General features: G+C 44.0%; 1 protein-coding gene across 5 annotated transcripts in view; it reads left to right on the top strand.

Moving 5' to 3' along the window:
- TTC13 (tetratricopeptide repeat domain 13) overlaps window positions 1-13,044 on the top strand; it is a 91,333-nt gene extending 78,289 nt beyond the window's left edge. For 2 of the 5 annotated variants that reach the window (XM_028104549.2, XM_028104551.2), the window contains 6 exons: window positions 4,067-4,173; window positions 6,440-6,575; window positions 8,090-8,169; window positions 10,509-10,587; window positions 10,737-10,816; window positions 12,267-13,044. In XM_028104549.2, coding sequence (XP_027960350.1) covers window positions 4,067-4,173; window positions 6,440-6,575; window positions 8,090-8,169; window positions 10,509-10,587; window positions 10,737-10,816; window positions 12,267-12,381 — 597 coding nt within the window. In that variant the 3' untranslated portion in view covers window positions 12,382-13,044. Of the gene's footprint in view, window positions 1-4,063; window positions 4,174-6,439; window positions 6,576-8,089; window positions 8,170-10,508; window positions 10,588-10,736; window positions 10,817-12,266 lie in introns of those variants that run through there. The other 3 variants (XM_028104550.2, XM_028104548.2, XM_028104553.2) reach the window with 2 other exon arrangements.
- Window positions 13,045-14,201: the final 1,157 nt, after the last annotated feature.

The following is a 14,201-nucleotide window of genomic DNA, read 5'->3' as shown; positions in this document are numbered from 1 at the left end:
TGATTGAAAGACATATGTACTTTCACAAAATAAGCCCAAGAAAGAAGAAGACATGAGATATCAGAAATCATGGTGAACAAATAAGCCACTGAAATGAATTGTTAATGCCTGATGTTAAAAAAATATACATGTCTGAAATTAAAGTACTAGCTAATGTCAACATTAGAGGTTGAAGAAAGTAGAGAGAGGAAGTAAAACTGTTACTGTAAAGGTATTTATTTTTTCAATGAGAGAATATAATCACTGACTGACCCATGATATTGACAGAAAAATACATGTTTAAATATCTATATTAAAATTTAAAGGCAAACACTGAAAGAACAGAGGTAGGATGTATAATCTTCTAAATGCCTAGAAGGTAGGGAAACGGCATAAAGACAACAAAGTCAATTTAACTCAAAGCTTTACGAAAAGAGTAGGGTCGGTAAGAAATGGATGTAATGGCAGTGAGAAGTCAGCCTGGCATTATAATTGGTCCCTTAGTGAAAGATGGACGATTTCAGATTGGTGTTTTAAAGTCCAGCTACGTGCTGTTTACAGGAGACATGCATAGCAAGTTAACGTTTAAAAAGGGGAAGGGAGAAAGGTATACCAGGCAAATGCTAATGGAAGGCAGTGTGGGTGTGGCAATGTTAACATCAAAAGCAGTGTAATTCAAGATGAAGGAGACTTCAAGGGACAGATTTTATTGTTTAAAAGTGTAAAATTAAGAAATTTTAATTTTATGAACCTCTTCTCTGCCCGGGAATATAACTACTCAAAAATTTGCCAACAGCAGGTGGATTTTATTTTTTCCAATTAATGCTTTGAACTTTAACGTAAAAGTTGAATCAGTGTTCTTGTAGCTATAGTAGAGATGTTTGATTACATCAAATAAAATTTGAGAAGTGGGTAGGGCCAGAGCTTGTCGATTTCTAAGGAATAACCAGGAAACATCACTTCATGAACAAAGCAGTGAGCTAGTACTCTGCATGCCAGGGCCCACATCTGCCTCACTGGGCTTGGGTGAGCCTCTTCCACGGTCTAGATCCCAGGCTTCTGTCTACTAGGAGCAATGATTCTGGCCAGACCACAGCTCAGGGGGTTATTGCGAGTGTTAGATGAACTGATGCAGTGGTTCTCAACCTTCTCAAAGCCACTCCAGCATTAACTCAGTACCCATGTTCAATGTCCCCTTTCCTGTACTCAAATGAAATTCACAGAGAATATATCACACCTACTCAAAAAATTATTTAAAACATCACCATCGTGCCATAAAAGGAGGTCTGCCAGGTAAATCATCCATAATAGACAAGCGTGTGTGTAGCTCAGGATGTCAGCATTCAGGCTTGTCTTCAGGAGAAGCCATAACAAAGGAGCCGTTGTTCACACCTGTTTACATTTGAACCTGACAGCTGCAAATGCGGCCCCATATCTGTGCGTTACTTGCTGACTTATGAATCATGAGCCACAGTGTTGGTGGCGACAGGGTTTTTTGAAACAGTAAGCTTCCAAACAATGTCTAATACCCTCTTCCCTCAATTGGACATGCTGTTCACATTCATGGAAAGTTCAGTGTGTATTAAAACTATGTAGTTCTGAGCCTCACGTTGGGGTAGAGATTACTTAAATAAATGAAAAACATAAAAAAAAAAACAACAACATGTAAAATATTTAGTGTCTAAGTGTGAAATGGAGTCTGGTTCCAGGCCCAGGTGATTATTAAATTATAAACAGGTTCTTCATGGACATGAAAGCCCAGTGGGGCATTGGCAGTCAGTCTTGCATCATGTGTGACTGTCCCCTGCCCTGTGGGACATCTAGTGTTCTCAGCCCCACATGCTAAGTGGTAGACCTTCCCGCCACCCCCCGCCCTCCACCCCCCTGTCCCTGTAGCCACCAAACTCTCCCATAAATTCCCCAGATGCCCCCCAGAGGGCAGAACCGCTCCACGGAGGGCCTCTGGGACAGACCTACAGAAAGAAAACTGACATGTCTCAGTTTTTCATGTTCTTTCTTGTTGGTATTTTAGGCATTACATTTACTCTATTGGGTAGAAGGCCAAGTCAGCTGAGCAGGGTTTTAATGTTTTATGTATGTCGTGGTTTAAAAAGAAAAGCCTAGTGGGCTCCAAGTCTGCAGTTGTTTAGTGCAGCCAAGAGGCCGAGCATCGCCCGCCCGGGGCCAGCCTTCTGGTGCAAGGTCACGCCGTGGTGTGGAAGTGACCATTCCCTGGCAGCACTAGACACCTAGCTTTCATCCGGGAATGTGGTGAAAGCACATATTTTTTAAAGGCACACACAGAAGTATATAAATACCTTTGGTTTTAAAGGGTTTGGTGCAATGTGATGTGACAACAGCTTCCACTGAAATATTCTTTCGGTGAAAAACCATGTTAAAATACAACTGACCCTTGAACGACATGGGTTTGAACTGCGTGGGTCCACTTATACGTGGATTCTTTTCAATAAATACAGTACAGTCCTATACATGTATCTTCCTTGTGATTTCTTAATAACCTTTTCTCTAGCTTACTTTACTATAAGAATACAGTATAGAATACATATAACATATTAACCTTTTATGTTATCAGTAAGGCTTCTAGTCAGCAGTAGACTATTAGCAGTTAAGTTTTTGGGGAGTCAAAAGTTATACAGAGGTTTGGGGGGTCGGCTACCCCTCACATTGGTCAAGGTCAACTGTATACCTCCAGCTCCCCTTGAGGCAGCTTATTGGCATATAATGTGGCTGGAGGTCATGAAGGCTTGGGTCCACGTTCCCACGCTGCCACTTCCCGCTCAGTAACTCGGGTGGGACCTGCCCTCCCAGGGGCTCCTCCTCGGTAAGATGGAGACCATGCCCTGTCTTACTGGTACGTCGTGAGCATTAGATGAGAATTGGCATATAATGTTACCACACATCTTCCTCTAGAAGCCCCTTCTCCATGGAAGATATTCCTGTTCCAGTTCCTGATTCTGGCTCTGATCACTTGTGCCTCGTTGGTCCCTGCTCCTTCTCTGCACCATTCATGACCACCTGCTGGGTCTTACTGGTTTTAGACAACCTTTCCCCCAGTAGTGACTTACGTGAAGCACAACCTCCTCTTAGTCTATCCTTGGTTCTCTTATTCAAGTCTCTCAGCCCTTTAAAAAAAGTTGGCAACACTAAACAATGTGGGGAGGATTTTTTCTGGAGTAACGACAAAATCTATTTATTGGCATTTTGGCTTTGTCAAAAATATTTTATTTTTATTTATTTTTTAAAAGATTTTTATTTATTTATTTGCCAGAGAGAGAGGGAACACAAGCAAGGGGGAGCAACAGGCAGAGGGAGAAGCAGGCTCCCTGCTAAGCAGGGAGCCTGATGCGGGACTCAATCCCAGGACCCTGGGATCATGATCTGAGCTGAAGGCAGACGCTTAACCAGTAGAGCCACATAGGCTCCCTGTCCAGAGTATTTTAAATAAAAAGCTGACATCTGAAACTGCCTTCATACTTGTCACCCCTGAAGGCCATTCTTGGCTCTATGTAATTCCTTTAACATACTTTTCTGTGGTCTGTAGAGTTGGAGTGTGTGTGTGTGTGTGTGTGTGTGTGTGTGTGTGTGTGTGTGTGTGAAATTCTCCAGTTGACAAATATAACTCTGAGTACTTTTCAAATCAAACTGCCTTGAAGGAGCACGAGCGTGAGCACAAGGTGTTTTTTGAGTTATGAGATTTGGGGTACAGCCATTCTGCTAAGAATCCAAGTTGCTGCCAATAAAGATAAACATGAGAAAATCTTAAGGGCACTCTTAGAAGGGAGCAGCACCCCCAATGACTGAGGGAGCTTGTTGCTGAGGCTCCGTGCCGGCCTCTGCTGGGGGCACTGGGCAGTGCCACCTGGGCCTGGAGTTTGTGTGGGGTGTTAGGGACAGAAAGAGGCGTCCCCAGTCCCTGTAGAGGTGTGCATGGTCATGGCCTCTTGCATCAGGATTTCTGTGACCCTTCTTAAACACGTAGAAGGTGGACTCAGTGCTACAGAAGAGTGCCTGGGGGTTTACAATGAATTACACACTAGTAATGTGAATTTTTTTTCCCTGAAAGCAGTTTAATACTAAAACGAAGGATGGGTTCACGGTGAACACAAAAGTTCCCAGCCTCAAAGATCAAGGGAAGGAATATGATGGATTCACAATCACGATTACAGGAGACAAGTATGTATGCTTCCTAAGTGTGAGTATAAAGGTGGGCTGGTGTCTGATAATTGCCACGGGAGCTTAGACGTTACCCGGCTTTTGCTTTATCCTAAAATGAAAATTATCAAGGGCCAGTGTGTAGCTATAACCAGTTATTTTGTTAACATGACTTGTAGAATATTATGCCAGCAGATACATTTTCTGACCACGCTGGATCTAACAGCTTTCTAGATATTAGGTATAATATCTAATGTGGAAAGCATTCTTCCAGGTTCTTAAAGTTCCTTGTGGGCAACACTTTTAGTGATAAAATGAAAAGAGATGAAAGATTGGCAGATTGAAGGCCATTGTAAGAGTTTTTAAGTACAGGTTTTAATATATTATGAAAGGGGTGCAGTCTGTTCTTATGGAAAATTTAGAATACAAAGATAAGCAAAGATAAAAAAAATCATTGAGTTGTTTTCTTTAAAAACTGAGATTATGCTCCACACATTGTTTTATAATCTGTTTCTTTTGTATCTTACAATTACTTTATCATGAACATTTTCTTATATTTTTGTAAGCCTTTGTAATGCTTGCATAGTATTCCATTTTGTGGATGTTGTAGCATTCCTACTAATTTTTTGTTATTGACCATTTAGAGTACTTCTCATTTTTCACTTTGTAAATAGTCCCGCAGTGACTTTTTATTAACCAGTCTAATTTATATCTGAAGCCCAAGCTTCATCTAGGAGCCTCCATATCCCTTGAATTTGGGGTGATTACCTTGCCCCTCCCCTGCAACATGTATCCCTCGGTTGCTTCGCCTGCAAGGCGCCATGATTCCTGCATCAGGACTTCTGGCTTGATTTCTGCCAGCCCCACAGTAGGGCTGTGACTTGCCTCTGCCTCTTGGGCTCCAGCTTTCTCATGTGCCTTTACTCTCAAACCACAGGAGCCTCTTTGTCAAGTTCTCTGTCAGAACCTACACAGGCTCCATGAGTAAGCACCAGCTTAGCAACTCCCAGATTTTGTGACTTTTCCATATCCTTGAGGTCTTGAACTACCCCAGACCATTTATCAAAGTACTTTTCCCAACAAATACCACACTCCCCTCCCGGGAAGGAATTCCAGGGTTTGCTGTTAACGTTTAAATTACTCCCCTGCCTTTCCACCCACTCGTGAGATATAGATCTCCTCAGATGAACTGGTTCTCCAGACAGAAAGGGAATGACAGTGTCAAAGAGTACATAAAGCTTCCCCCAGAAACGTGGCGTCTTTCCTCCATGTCTCACCGTATTCATTACATCATGCTCTGGGCTCTGAGCCCTCAAGTAGACTCTGGTGTCTCCGTCCCCGGTCTCGTGGTAGCTTCCAGTGCTTTTGTCAGTGTCCCTGAGGCTCCACTCCACTGGGTGTTAAACCACTCCCCGCTCCATACCCTCCACTGCCTGTGGATACCAGGACCCGCTCCCCTGCCAGGCAGGCACTCAAGGCCTTTCATAATGTGGCCCTTGCAACATTTCCTGCTTGCCTCAACTGTTTTCCTGCCAGAACTTGGCCTGCTCACTCAGCTGGACGGCTTGTTCCCTGAGGTCACCTCGCACCTCCTGGTTCTGAGCCTCTCTCACTCCCGTCCTGATTTTCACATTCGGGCCCCTCCCCCCGTGGAGCATTTCCCGTTGTCTTCCACATCCCTAAATTAGACCTGCTCTCCCACTTTTGAACCCTGACTCACTATGTGACCGCCCTGTGCGTGGTCTTATAATAATTCATGGCCTCAGTTCTCCCTCTCTTCCTCCATAAATGCAGCAGCTGTGCTGTGTTCCTCTTTATAGGATCTAAGAGCTGTTTATTTATATAATACATGCATGTTGCATCAAATTTGTCTCCTCTGTAGAGCCTGTCACGGAGCTAAGCGTGCAGCGGAAGCTTAAAAAAACACAGTGGAGTCCCTGAACTTCTGCGCACAGTTCTGGCTCCTGATCTTCAATCATAATAGGGAGGCTGTCTGAGAAAGTCTTTACCATGCATTCATTCTTGACTGTGTGTGGTTCCCTTCTGTAGTAGCTTAAGCTCCTATAATATGTACATTTGGTTAGACTGAACAAAATACCATATTTTATGGGAAACCTGCCTGCATATGGAACACGCCTCCGTGTGTGTAGTTAGAAAGGTGGGACACGTTCTCAGATATGTCTTGTGCCACATCAGCATACCAGTTCCTTCCTTTTTTTTGACTCCCCGTGTTTGGCTCTTTGAATTGTATAATGCATGCCTTTGACACACATTGTTGTATTTTTAGGGTTGGCAACATACTCTTTTCTGTGGAAACGCAAACCACAGAAGAAAGAACACAATTCTATCACGCTGAGATAGATGCGCTTTATAAAGACCTCACAGCAAAAGGAAAAGTACTGATTCTTTCATCAGAATTTGGGGTAGGTTTTTGTTTTTTTCCATTTTATCCGTGCTTATAACCTTTTCAAAGCCTCTACCCATTCACGGGTATTATCCATTTTATGCTTAGGATCAGCTTTCACTGATGACCTATAAGGACTTCTTTTTAAAAAATCCTTATAGAGGGCACCTGGGTGGCTCAGTTGGTTAAGCGACTGCCTTCAGCTCAGGTCATGATCCTGGAGTCCCGGGATCGAGTCCCGCATCGGGCTCCCTGCTCAGCGGGGAGTCTGCTTCTCCCTCTGACCCTCTTCCCTCTCGTGCTCTCTACCTCTCATTCTCTCTCTCTCAAATAAATAAATAAAATCTTTGAAAAAATAAAAATAAAATTCTTATAGAAACAATTCCCATATTTATTTATTTTTTAAAGATTTTATTTATTTGAGAGAGAGAAAGCACACAGAGGGAGAGTATAAGGGAGAAGCAGACTCCCCGCTCTCCCCGACGTAGGGCTCAATCCCAGGACCCTGAGAGATCATGACCTGAGCCGAAGGCAGATGCTCAACCAACTGAGCCACCCAGGTGCCCCCAATTCCCATGTTTAATAACAATAGTAATTGAGGAAGGGAAATGATCCATGTACACAGTTACTGTGTTATATGGTAAGTCTGGGCTCTGTCCATAGTTGGTCTGTAGTGACAGTAGCCTGTGGGGCATTTGGTGGGCCTCTCCTGGTCTGTGATTCTTCCCTCCGTGTCCCACCCCAATGCAAGGGGGCTCCCTAGAGGCAGGATCCGGCCTGTCACCTTCGTGGGAGTATTGTGGGCACTCCATCCAACTTCTGGAGTGGATGCCCTTGGCCCCTGGGAAATCACTTCATTTCTCTTGCATCTAATTAGTTCATTCCTATAATTAAGCATCCAGGTTTTTATATAATTAAGTGTATTTATCACCTAAATCTCAGTACAGAGGGTGTGCTCATCCGAATCTTGGGAAACCATATTTGGTATTAATGAGTACTTTGTTTTATTTTAATCTTAATACGTATTTTGACATTTCAAGTCACGCTAAAGGAGGCTGATATTTTTATGTTTATCAGAAAAGTTTTTCTGTTTTTTTTTTTAAGATTTATTTATTAATTGAGGGGGAATGGAGGAGCAGATGGAGAGGGAGAGAGAGAATCCCCAGCAGACACCCCTCTGAGTGCAGAGTCCGACTCGGGGCTCGATCCCAGGACCCTGAGATCAAGACCTTGGCCAAAACCAAGAGTTGGTTGCTTAACTGACTGATCCACCCAGGTGCCCTGAAAAAGTTTCAGTTTTAAAAACAGCTTGGAAAATATTGCCTTACCCTGAACTGTACATATACCCTTTCATTAGGAAAAAATGGTAGCGCAGAGTATAAAATACGCAAGAATGTGAAAGTAGGTTCCTGTAGGAGAGACATGAAATAATCCTCTTCCCGAGCTAAATTTTTCTTATGTCTTATCACCTTGTAAAAAACTAGTTTATAATCTAGTATTTAAATTCATGAGCATGTGTCTTTTTTTTTCTAGGAGGCTGATGCTGTTTGCAACTTAATCTTATCCTTAGTTTATTACTTTTATAATTTAATGCCACTCTCTCGAGGATCCAGGTGAGAGCCTATGACTTGAAAGTTTTTACATTGAAGAACATGTCCTTTTTGGTTGCACTCCTCCTTGTGTCTGGGCTCCAAAAGTACCCCAAGCAATTGCAGGAAATCCCCTTTGTTTTTTTTCAAAATCCACCCAGAAGTTATGTCCTTGACCTACCACACCATCAAAGGAGTTACGAAAGGTTGTTCTAAGATAGCGTGCTTACGTTTTACAGGCTGGAGACCACTCACTGGACAACACAGATGTCTTGAAGGCCTACTACATGCATGCATGTGCACTTGTATTTGAACTTTTGATATTTGCCCAGACTGTCACCCTGCCCTCTTCCCCCCTTTCCCCCGGTTTTGGTCCGTCACTCGACCTCCAGCCCTTTTTTGAGTCACCAGCCATTCTGTACTACTTGTACTATTGTGAATCAATTCTTGCTCCTTAGGAATCCGTCAGGAGCTTCTTAGGTGTCATTAAAACCAGGGTTTCTGTCTGTTCTCTGTTAGCCAGTACGACGTGCAGTAGATAGTGGAATTTGAATTTAAGATGTTTGGGCTAAAATGATACACTTGAATGTTCCTGTCTTTAACACTTTAAAAGTAAAACTCTCCTAGATGTGGTAGTAAATGTTGTTATATTAGAAAGGCACGGAAACAAGCTAGGAGCATAAATACTGTAGTATCAGCCTGTTACTAGCGTGCACTGAATATATGACATGCTTACGCCCTCCGTGTGTCCCCCTTTGATCAAGCATGGACGTGGGTGCCGTGCGGGTACCCAGCAGTTGCCCATTTGTCCTCATGGCAGCTGTGCTGGCTCCCGGGGTGACACGGGAAGGAGGTGACACGGGAAGGAGTGACACGGGAAGGAGGTGACACGGGAAGGAGTGACACGGGAAGGAGTGACACGGGAAGGAGGTGACACGGGAAGGAGGGACACGGGAAGGAGGTGACACAGGAAGGAGTGACACGGGAAGGAGGTGACACGGGAAGGAGGGACACGGGAAGGAGGGACACGGGAAGGAGGTGACACGGGAAGGAGGTGACACGGGAAGGAGTGACACGGGAAGGAGGTGACACGGGAAGGAGGGACACGGGAAGGAGGTGCAGTTCTCGCCACCCGTGCTCTTGCCCTCAGAGCCGCATCTGTTCAGCCCCTGTCCTCTCTGTGCTCAGAACTACCACCATAGTTCGAACCCGCGCCACCCCGTGCCTTTCTGACTCGTCTCCCTGCTTTCAGGCTTTTCTCCGCCCCTTCTCTGCCTCAGTTCTTTCCTTTTTTTTTTTAATTCCAGCATAGTTCACATACAGTGTTATATTGGCTTCGGGTGTACAGTGTAGAGATTCAGGATCTCTGCCCCCATTCTTTATACCTGGTGGCTCAGGTGCAAGCTTGTCCGTGTCCTCTCCTGGTTTGTCTTGGCCTTGTCACAGCTCTCCTTGACCTGCCCTTTTACTATGCTGTGGAACCTCTCGAGGGTCCTCCCGTTCCCCCTCCAGTGCACCTCCCTGCCTTTCCTCATACCTTCGTGTCCACACGGGCTCTGCCTCTGTGCCAGCCATTTCCCTTCCTTCCCCTCTGCCCCCCATGCCCCGCCTGGACCCTGAAGAGGCAGCGTGCATGCCCTTGGCCCCCGTGGGCGCCCCTCGGCTTGACTCCCTGCACCTGTAGGCTTTCCCCGCAGTGTGCGTGCTGTCTGCCTCCCCGGCCAGCCTGCTTGTTTTCAGACGCGAGAGCCTTGTTTTGGTTATCTGCACGCAGAGTGTCCTGCACAGGGCCCGTGCGGCCCGTGTGTAATAGATATGTCAGAAGCAGGAGTGAGTCTGTTATATGCCAGGAAGGGAATTTATAGGACACATCACCTTTCAAACCGGTCTGTTGGCACCTTCTGAGAATGTGTTCTGCTTTTCTTCTTTGGGGACTGAGGTTTTTAATGCTTAAACAATAAGATTAATAATTTGTATTACAAAGTGTATGGTATACGTGCTTTTTAAAAGCCAAGCCTTGTGAAGTTGCTAGAAATAGAAGCAGACACATCTTCTAATTCATTATTTCCTAAGAATAGAAAAACCAAGTGGGGAGAAAACTCCTACTTAAAAGAAACACCTTTTTTTCCCCAGAAAAAGAATATTCTGGGTCACATTTACCCTTAAAATAGTGAATCTAAATATTTTTGTTAGTAGTAAATTAGTAGATTTTTTTTTAAGACATGAAAGTATTTTTTAGTTTAATTTCTAAAGAATTCTTAAGTAAAATTTCATCTTTTACGACAGAAAATCCATAGTGAACTTTTCATATGATCCCTGTTCAGAAACCAGGACTGACAGGTAATTATTCTTTATTTACATAGTGTGATAGCTTACTCTGTGATCGTGGGAGCTTTGATGGCAAGTGGAAAAGAAGTGGCAGGAAAAATCCCCAAAGGGAAGGTATGTTGAAGCCAGAAGGGCAGATGGTTGGCTGTGTGTTTAAATCCCAGCCCTCAGATTTTTGTTTTAAGATCCAGAAGTTAAACAGATCTCAAAGTGAGCCTCTCTCCTCCATATTAATTACATTCCTAAATTTCTTTCTTTTTCAGTTAGTTGACTTTGAAGCTATGACAGCTCCTGGTTCAGAGGCCTTTAGCAAAATAGCCAAAAGCTGGATGAACCTAAAAAGGTAACTACTTGGTGGCGGTCAACAAAGGGATGTTACCTCTAAAGGGGGAGAGAGGACTTCCTGCTCCTGTTGGAGCTAGCTGGGTGATACTGGGAGTACGCTCCCTTTCCTGCATTCTTACTCTGCAAGGAGTGTAATCCATTTTTCCAAGGCTAAGATGTTCTCCTGTTGTGTAGGACCCCCGAAAGGTGAGTCTACAGATAAAAATAAATAATGAATAAAAAGCAAGGAAATTGCTTTGTGAAGGAAAAGTGACACATGTCCTCTTTGTATAATCAGGCGTTTATCTCTCTTGGCTAATTGACCCTTTATCCCACTCTCTTAGGTTCAGTATTCAGGAAGGAATTTGAAAACTGTGAGCTGGACCCATTTCAGACTTACTCTGAGTGGGAGCCCATTTTTACTGCACAGTTGATTTTGAGAAGGTGGCCCTTCGTTGTAACATAGGCGAGGAATACATGTGAGTCCGTAAATACTAATCAGACATCATCCCCAGCGGCTACCATCACGAGTCCAGCATACCCTGATCTTTCCTGGCTCTTGTTGCCAGGACTTTTGGGATGAAATGAAACCCATAGATGCTTTAATAGTTAATAAAGAACAAGCACATGTCACTGACCTTTATTCTTGCTCCTTCTCTGTGTTTTCTTCATCATAACCCCCACCAATTTTGCCTTTCCCATCTACTGGACACAGTAGCCACTCTAAAAATTGCTGGGTAATTTGCACTCTGTTTAAAACAGAGAAATTCATGTCTGTAGTGCACTCTTGTTCAGTGTGTAAGGACATTACTTAGCTTTATAACGATCGCACTGACAGTCGCACCGCGTTCCAGTGTATTCCCATTTCAAGATTACTGGCTCACGTGTGTTTTAGGAATATGACCAAAGCGTCAAACATCTTGCTTCTGTCTCTTCGATAGTTTTACAGTGTGAACCTTCCAACAGTTCTTTAAGGAATGAATAAAAAACTGCCTCCCGCTGTGCAGGTACCATTTCGCACCGCGTTCTGGCATGCATGATCTCATTCTGGGCTCAGGGCCCCGCTGTGAGTTAAGAAGACTGTGCCTGGTGCTACTGATACGGGCAGGGGGGCCAGAGAAAGGGCTGTAGCCAATAAGGAGCGAGGCCAGCCTGGACCCTGTGTCTCTGATTCAAGTCTAATGGCTCCCCCGCAGGACGTGTGCGAACAGTCACGCGTACAACAGAGCTTAATTTTCCTTTCCGAAGATTCTGGCTGAACTGGCCAGCAGCCCATTATGGGAGCCTCTGGATATAAGTCCCCAGCCACAGAAGCATCCGTTCTTTTCACAGCTCCTCCCTGCTTTTGTAAAATTGTCTGACAGCATACATACAGGGTCACTGGAAAGAGAATATTAAAATAGGAATAATGCCTTTTTTGTGAAATCGTGTTAATCTTCATATTCCTTCTTTGTGTTTTTCTTTTCCAGTATTTCACCTTCTTATAAGACTCTCCCATCCGTGTCGGAGACGTTCCCTACATTAAGATCAATGATCGAGGTGCTAAACACGGACTCCTCTCCACGTTGTCTTAAGAAACTCTAGTTACGCTGTGGTATTTATACAAGTAAAGGGCCGGACCTCTTGCTTCTTAAGTTATTTTTTAAAACATGGAATTATAAAGAAACTAGGTCCTTTATTACTTTTGATACCAATTTTTGATAGGAATTGAATACTTGAAATCATTTTCTTTACTTTTTGAACCATAACAAAAATCATGAAAGAGGGTTTTTTTGGGGCGGGGGGAAAGCTCTATGTTGGGGCAGGAAAATGTATGTAGAGGCCAGCGGCGTTGTTGGTTTCCACTTACAAAGTCCTAAAACTCCTTCCTCGCAGCAAAAAAGTTGACTTCAAAAACCAAAAATTAATCATTAAAAGGAACAAAACCAACAACAAAACAGAAGCGTTTTCATTCCTTGAAAGATTTGTATATTTTTCAAAGGACTTTTTATGCACATTGTGATAGGGCATCGTGTTTCTCACATAATCTTCACGAGTGGGTTCTCCGTTGTATTTGAACGATGGAAGATTCCTGGGCCGTCACCATGCGCCGCAGAGCTCACTGCCGGGAACATTTGTTTTGAATGATGCAGACAGTATTTGCCAGTGACCCAAACACTGAATTACTGAACCATGTTTTTTTTTTCTCTGTGTTGGAAAAAATAAACGAGGGGTGATTTCTATAAATCACCAGTTTTTGGCACTGGATTATGTATGATTTTATTTTGTGAACTAGTTTCACTTTCAGGTGTAAGAACATCTGGAACATGACTGATTTTTTTTTTCCTCCCCAAGACAGGGTAAATGACAGTGAATAAAACGGGTTCATTAAATTATTGCCATTTCCAAATCATTTTCATTTTTCTTCGGTGTTTATTAAAGAGTTAAACTATTCACTGCTTTCTGCTACTTGGTTTTGGTCTTGAAATCCCACGTTAAGAGTAGCAGGCCAGTTCTTGGGGCGTCGGGGCTCATGGGGAGCTTAGCACCACTGGACAGGAGCAGTTATCTGCTAGAACATGGCCGTTTGATCAAGACGACCTGCCCTTTGGACTCATGCCCATCCGGGTACTGACGTGTGCTTTCAAACAGTCACCGAGTGTGGCTCCTGTCGTCGTCTCTTCTGAGGGAGGGGAATAATGATCCCAGTTGTCAGGCAAACCCCATCCTATGAGCACATTTCACACCCACAAGTCGATTTTTCTCCTAGAGACCAGCATTGTGCTCACTGAAGACAAATGTCCGTTTTCATTTTACAGGTGAGCGAGCTGAGACTCTGGGAGGGCATTGACGCTCCCAAGACCCCAAGATGTTGACGCCCTGGTGCTGATTCCAGCCAGTCCTCTCTGAGCCCAGGGCCTGCCCTGCCCTGCTGTGGTCTCCAGGACCAAAGATTCAATTCGCAGGCTCTTCTCAAGACTCAGAGAATACATAACAGGGCACCGTGCAGGGTCTCCATGTATCTGTTACGTTTCCTTGTGCTCTCAGCTTTGTGCTGTTTTGACCAAACTGAGCTAGCTGAAGACTTTGGAAACCACAAAAGAGCTGCATCCAGAGATGCTGTGCAGGATTGCAAAGCAAGATGGTAGTTGCCATCTTTTTTTTTTTTTTTTTTTTAAGATTTATGTACTTTAGAGAGAGCCTGTAGGTGCATGAGTGGGGGAAGGGACAGAGGAGAGAATCTTCAAGCAGCTCCCCGCTGAGTGCAGAGCCCCATACCGCACTCGATCTCTCAATGATCCATGAGATCCTGGCCTGAGCCAAAACCAAGAGTCAGATGCTTAACCGACTGAGCCACCCAGGAGCCCCCTGACTTTTCTAAAATATGACAATATGTCTGAACCCCAGAATTAGAACATATTTCT

The sequence above is a fragment of the Eumetopias jubatus genome, unplaced genomic scaffold (assembly GCF_037043125.1).
Source record: "Eumetopias jubatus isolate StellerSeaLion01/CBP00866 unplaced genomic scaffold, mEumJub1_p1.0 scaffold_17, whole genome shotgun sequence".
Taxonomy (NCBI): domain Eukaryota; kingdom Metazoa; phylum Chordata; class Mammalia; order Carnivora; family Otariidae; genus Eumetopias; species Eumetopias jubatus.
The sequence above is the reverse complement of the archived record's forward strand: the minus strand, read 5'-3'. Positions and strand labels throughout refer to the sequence as shown.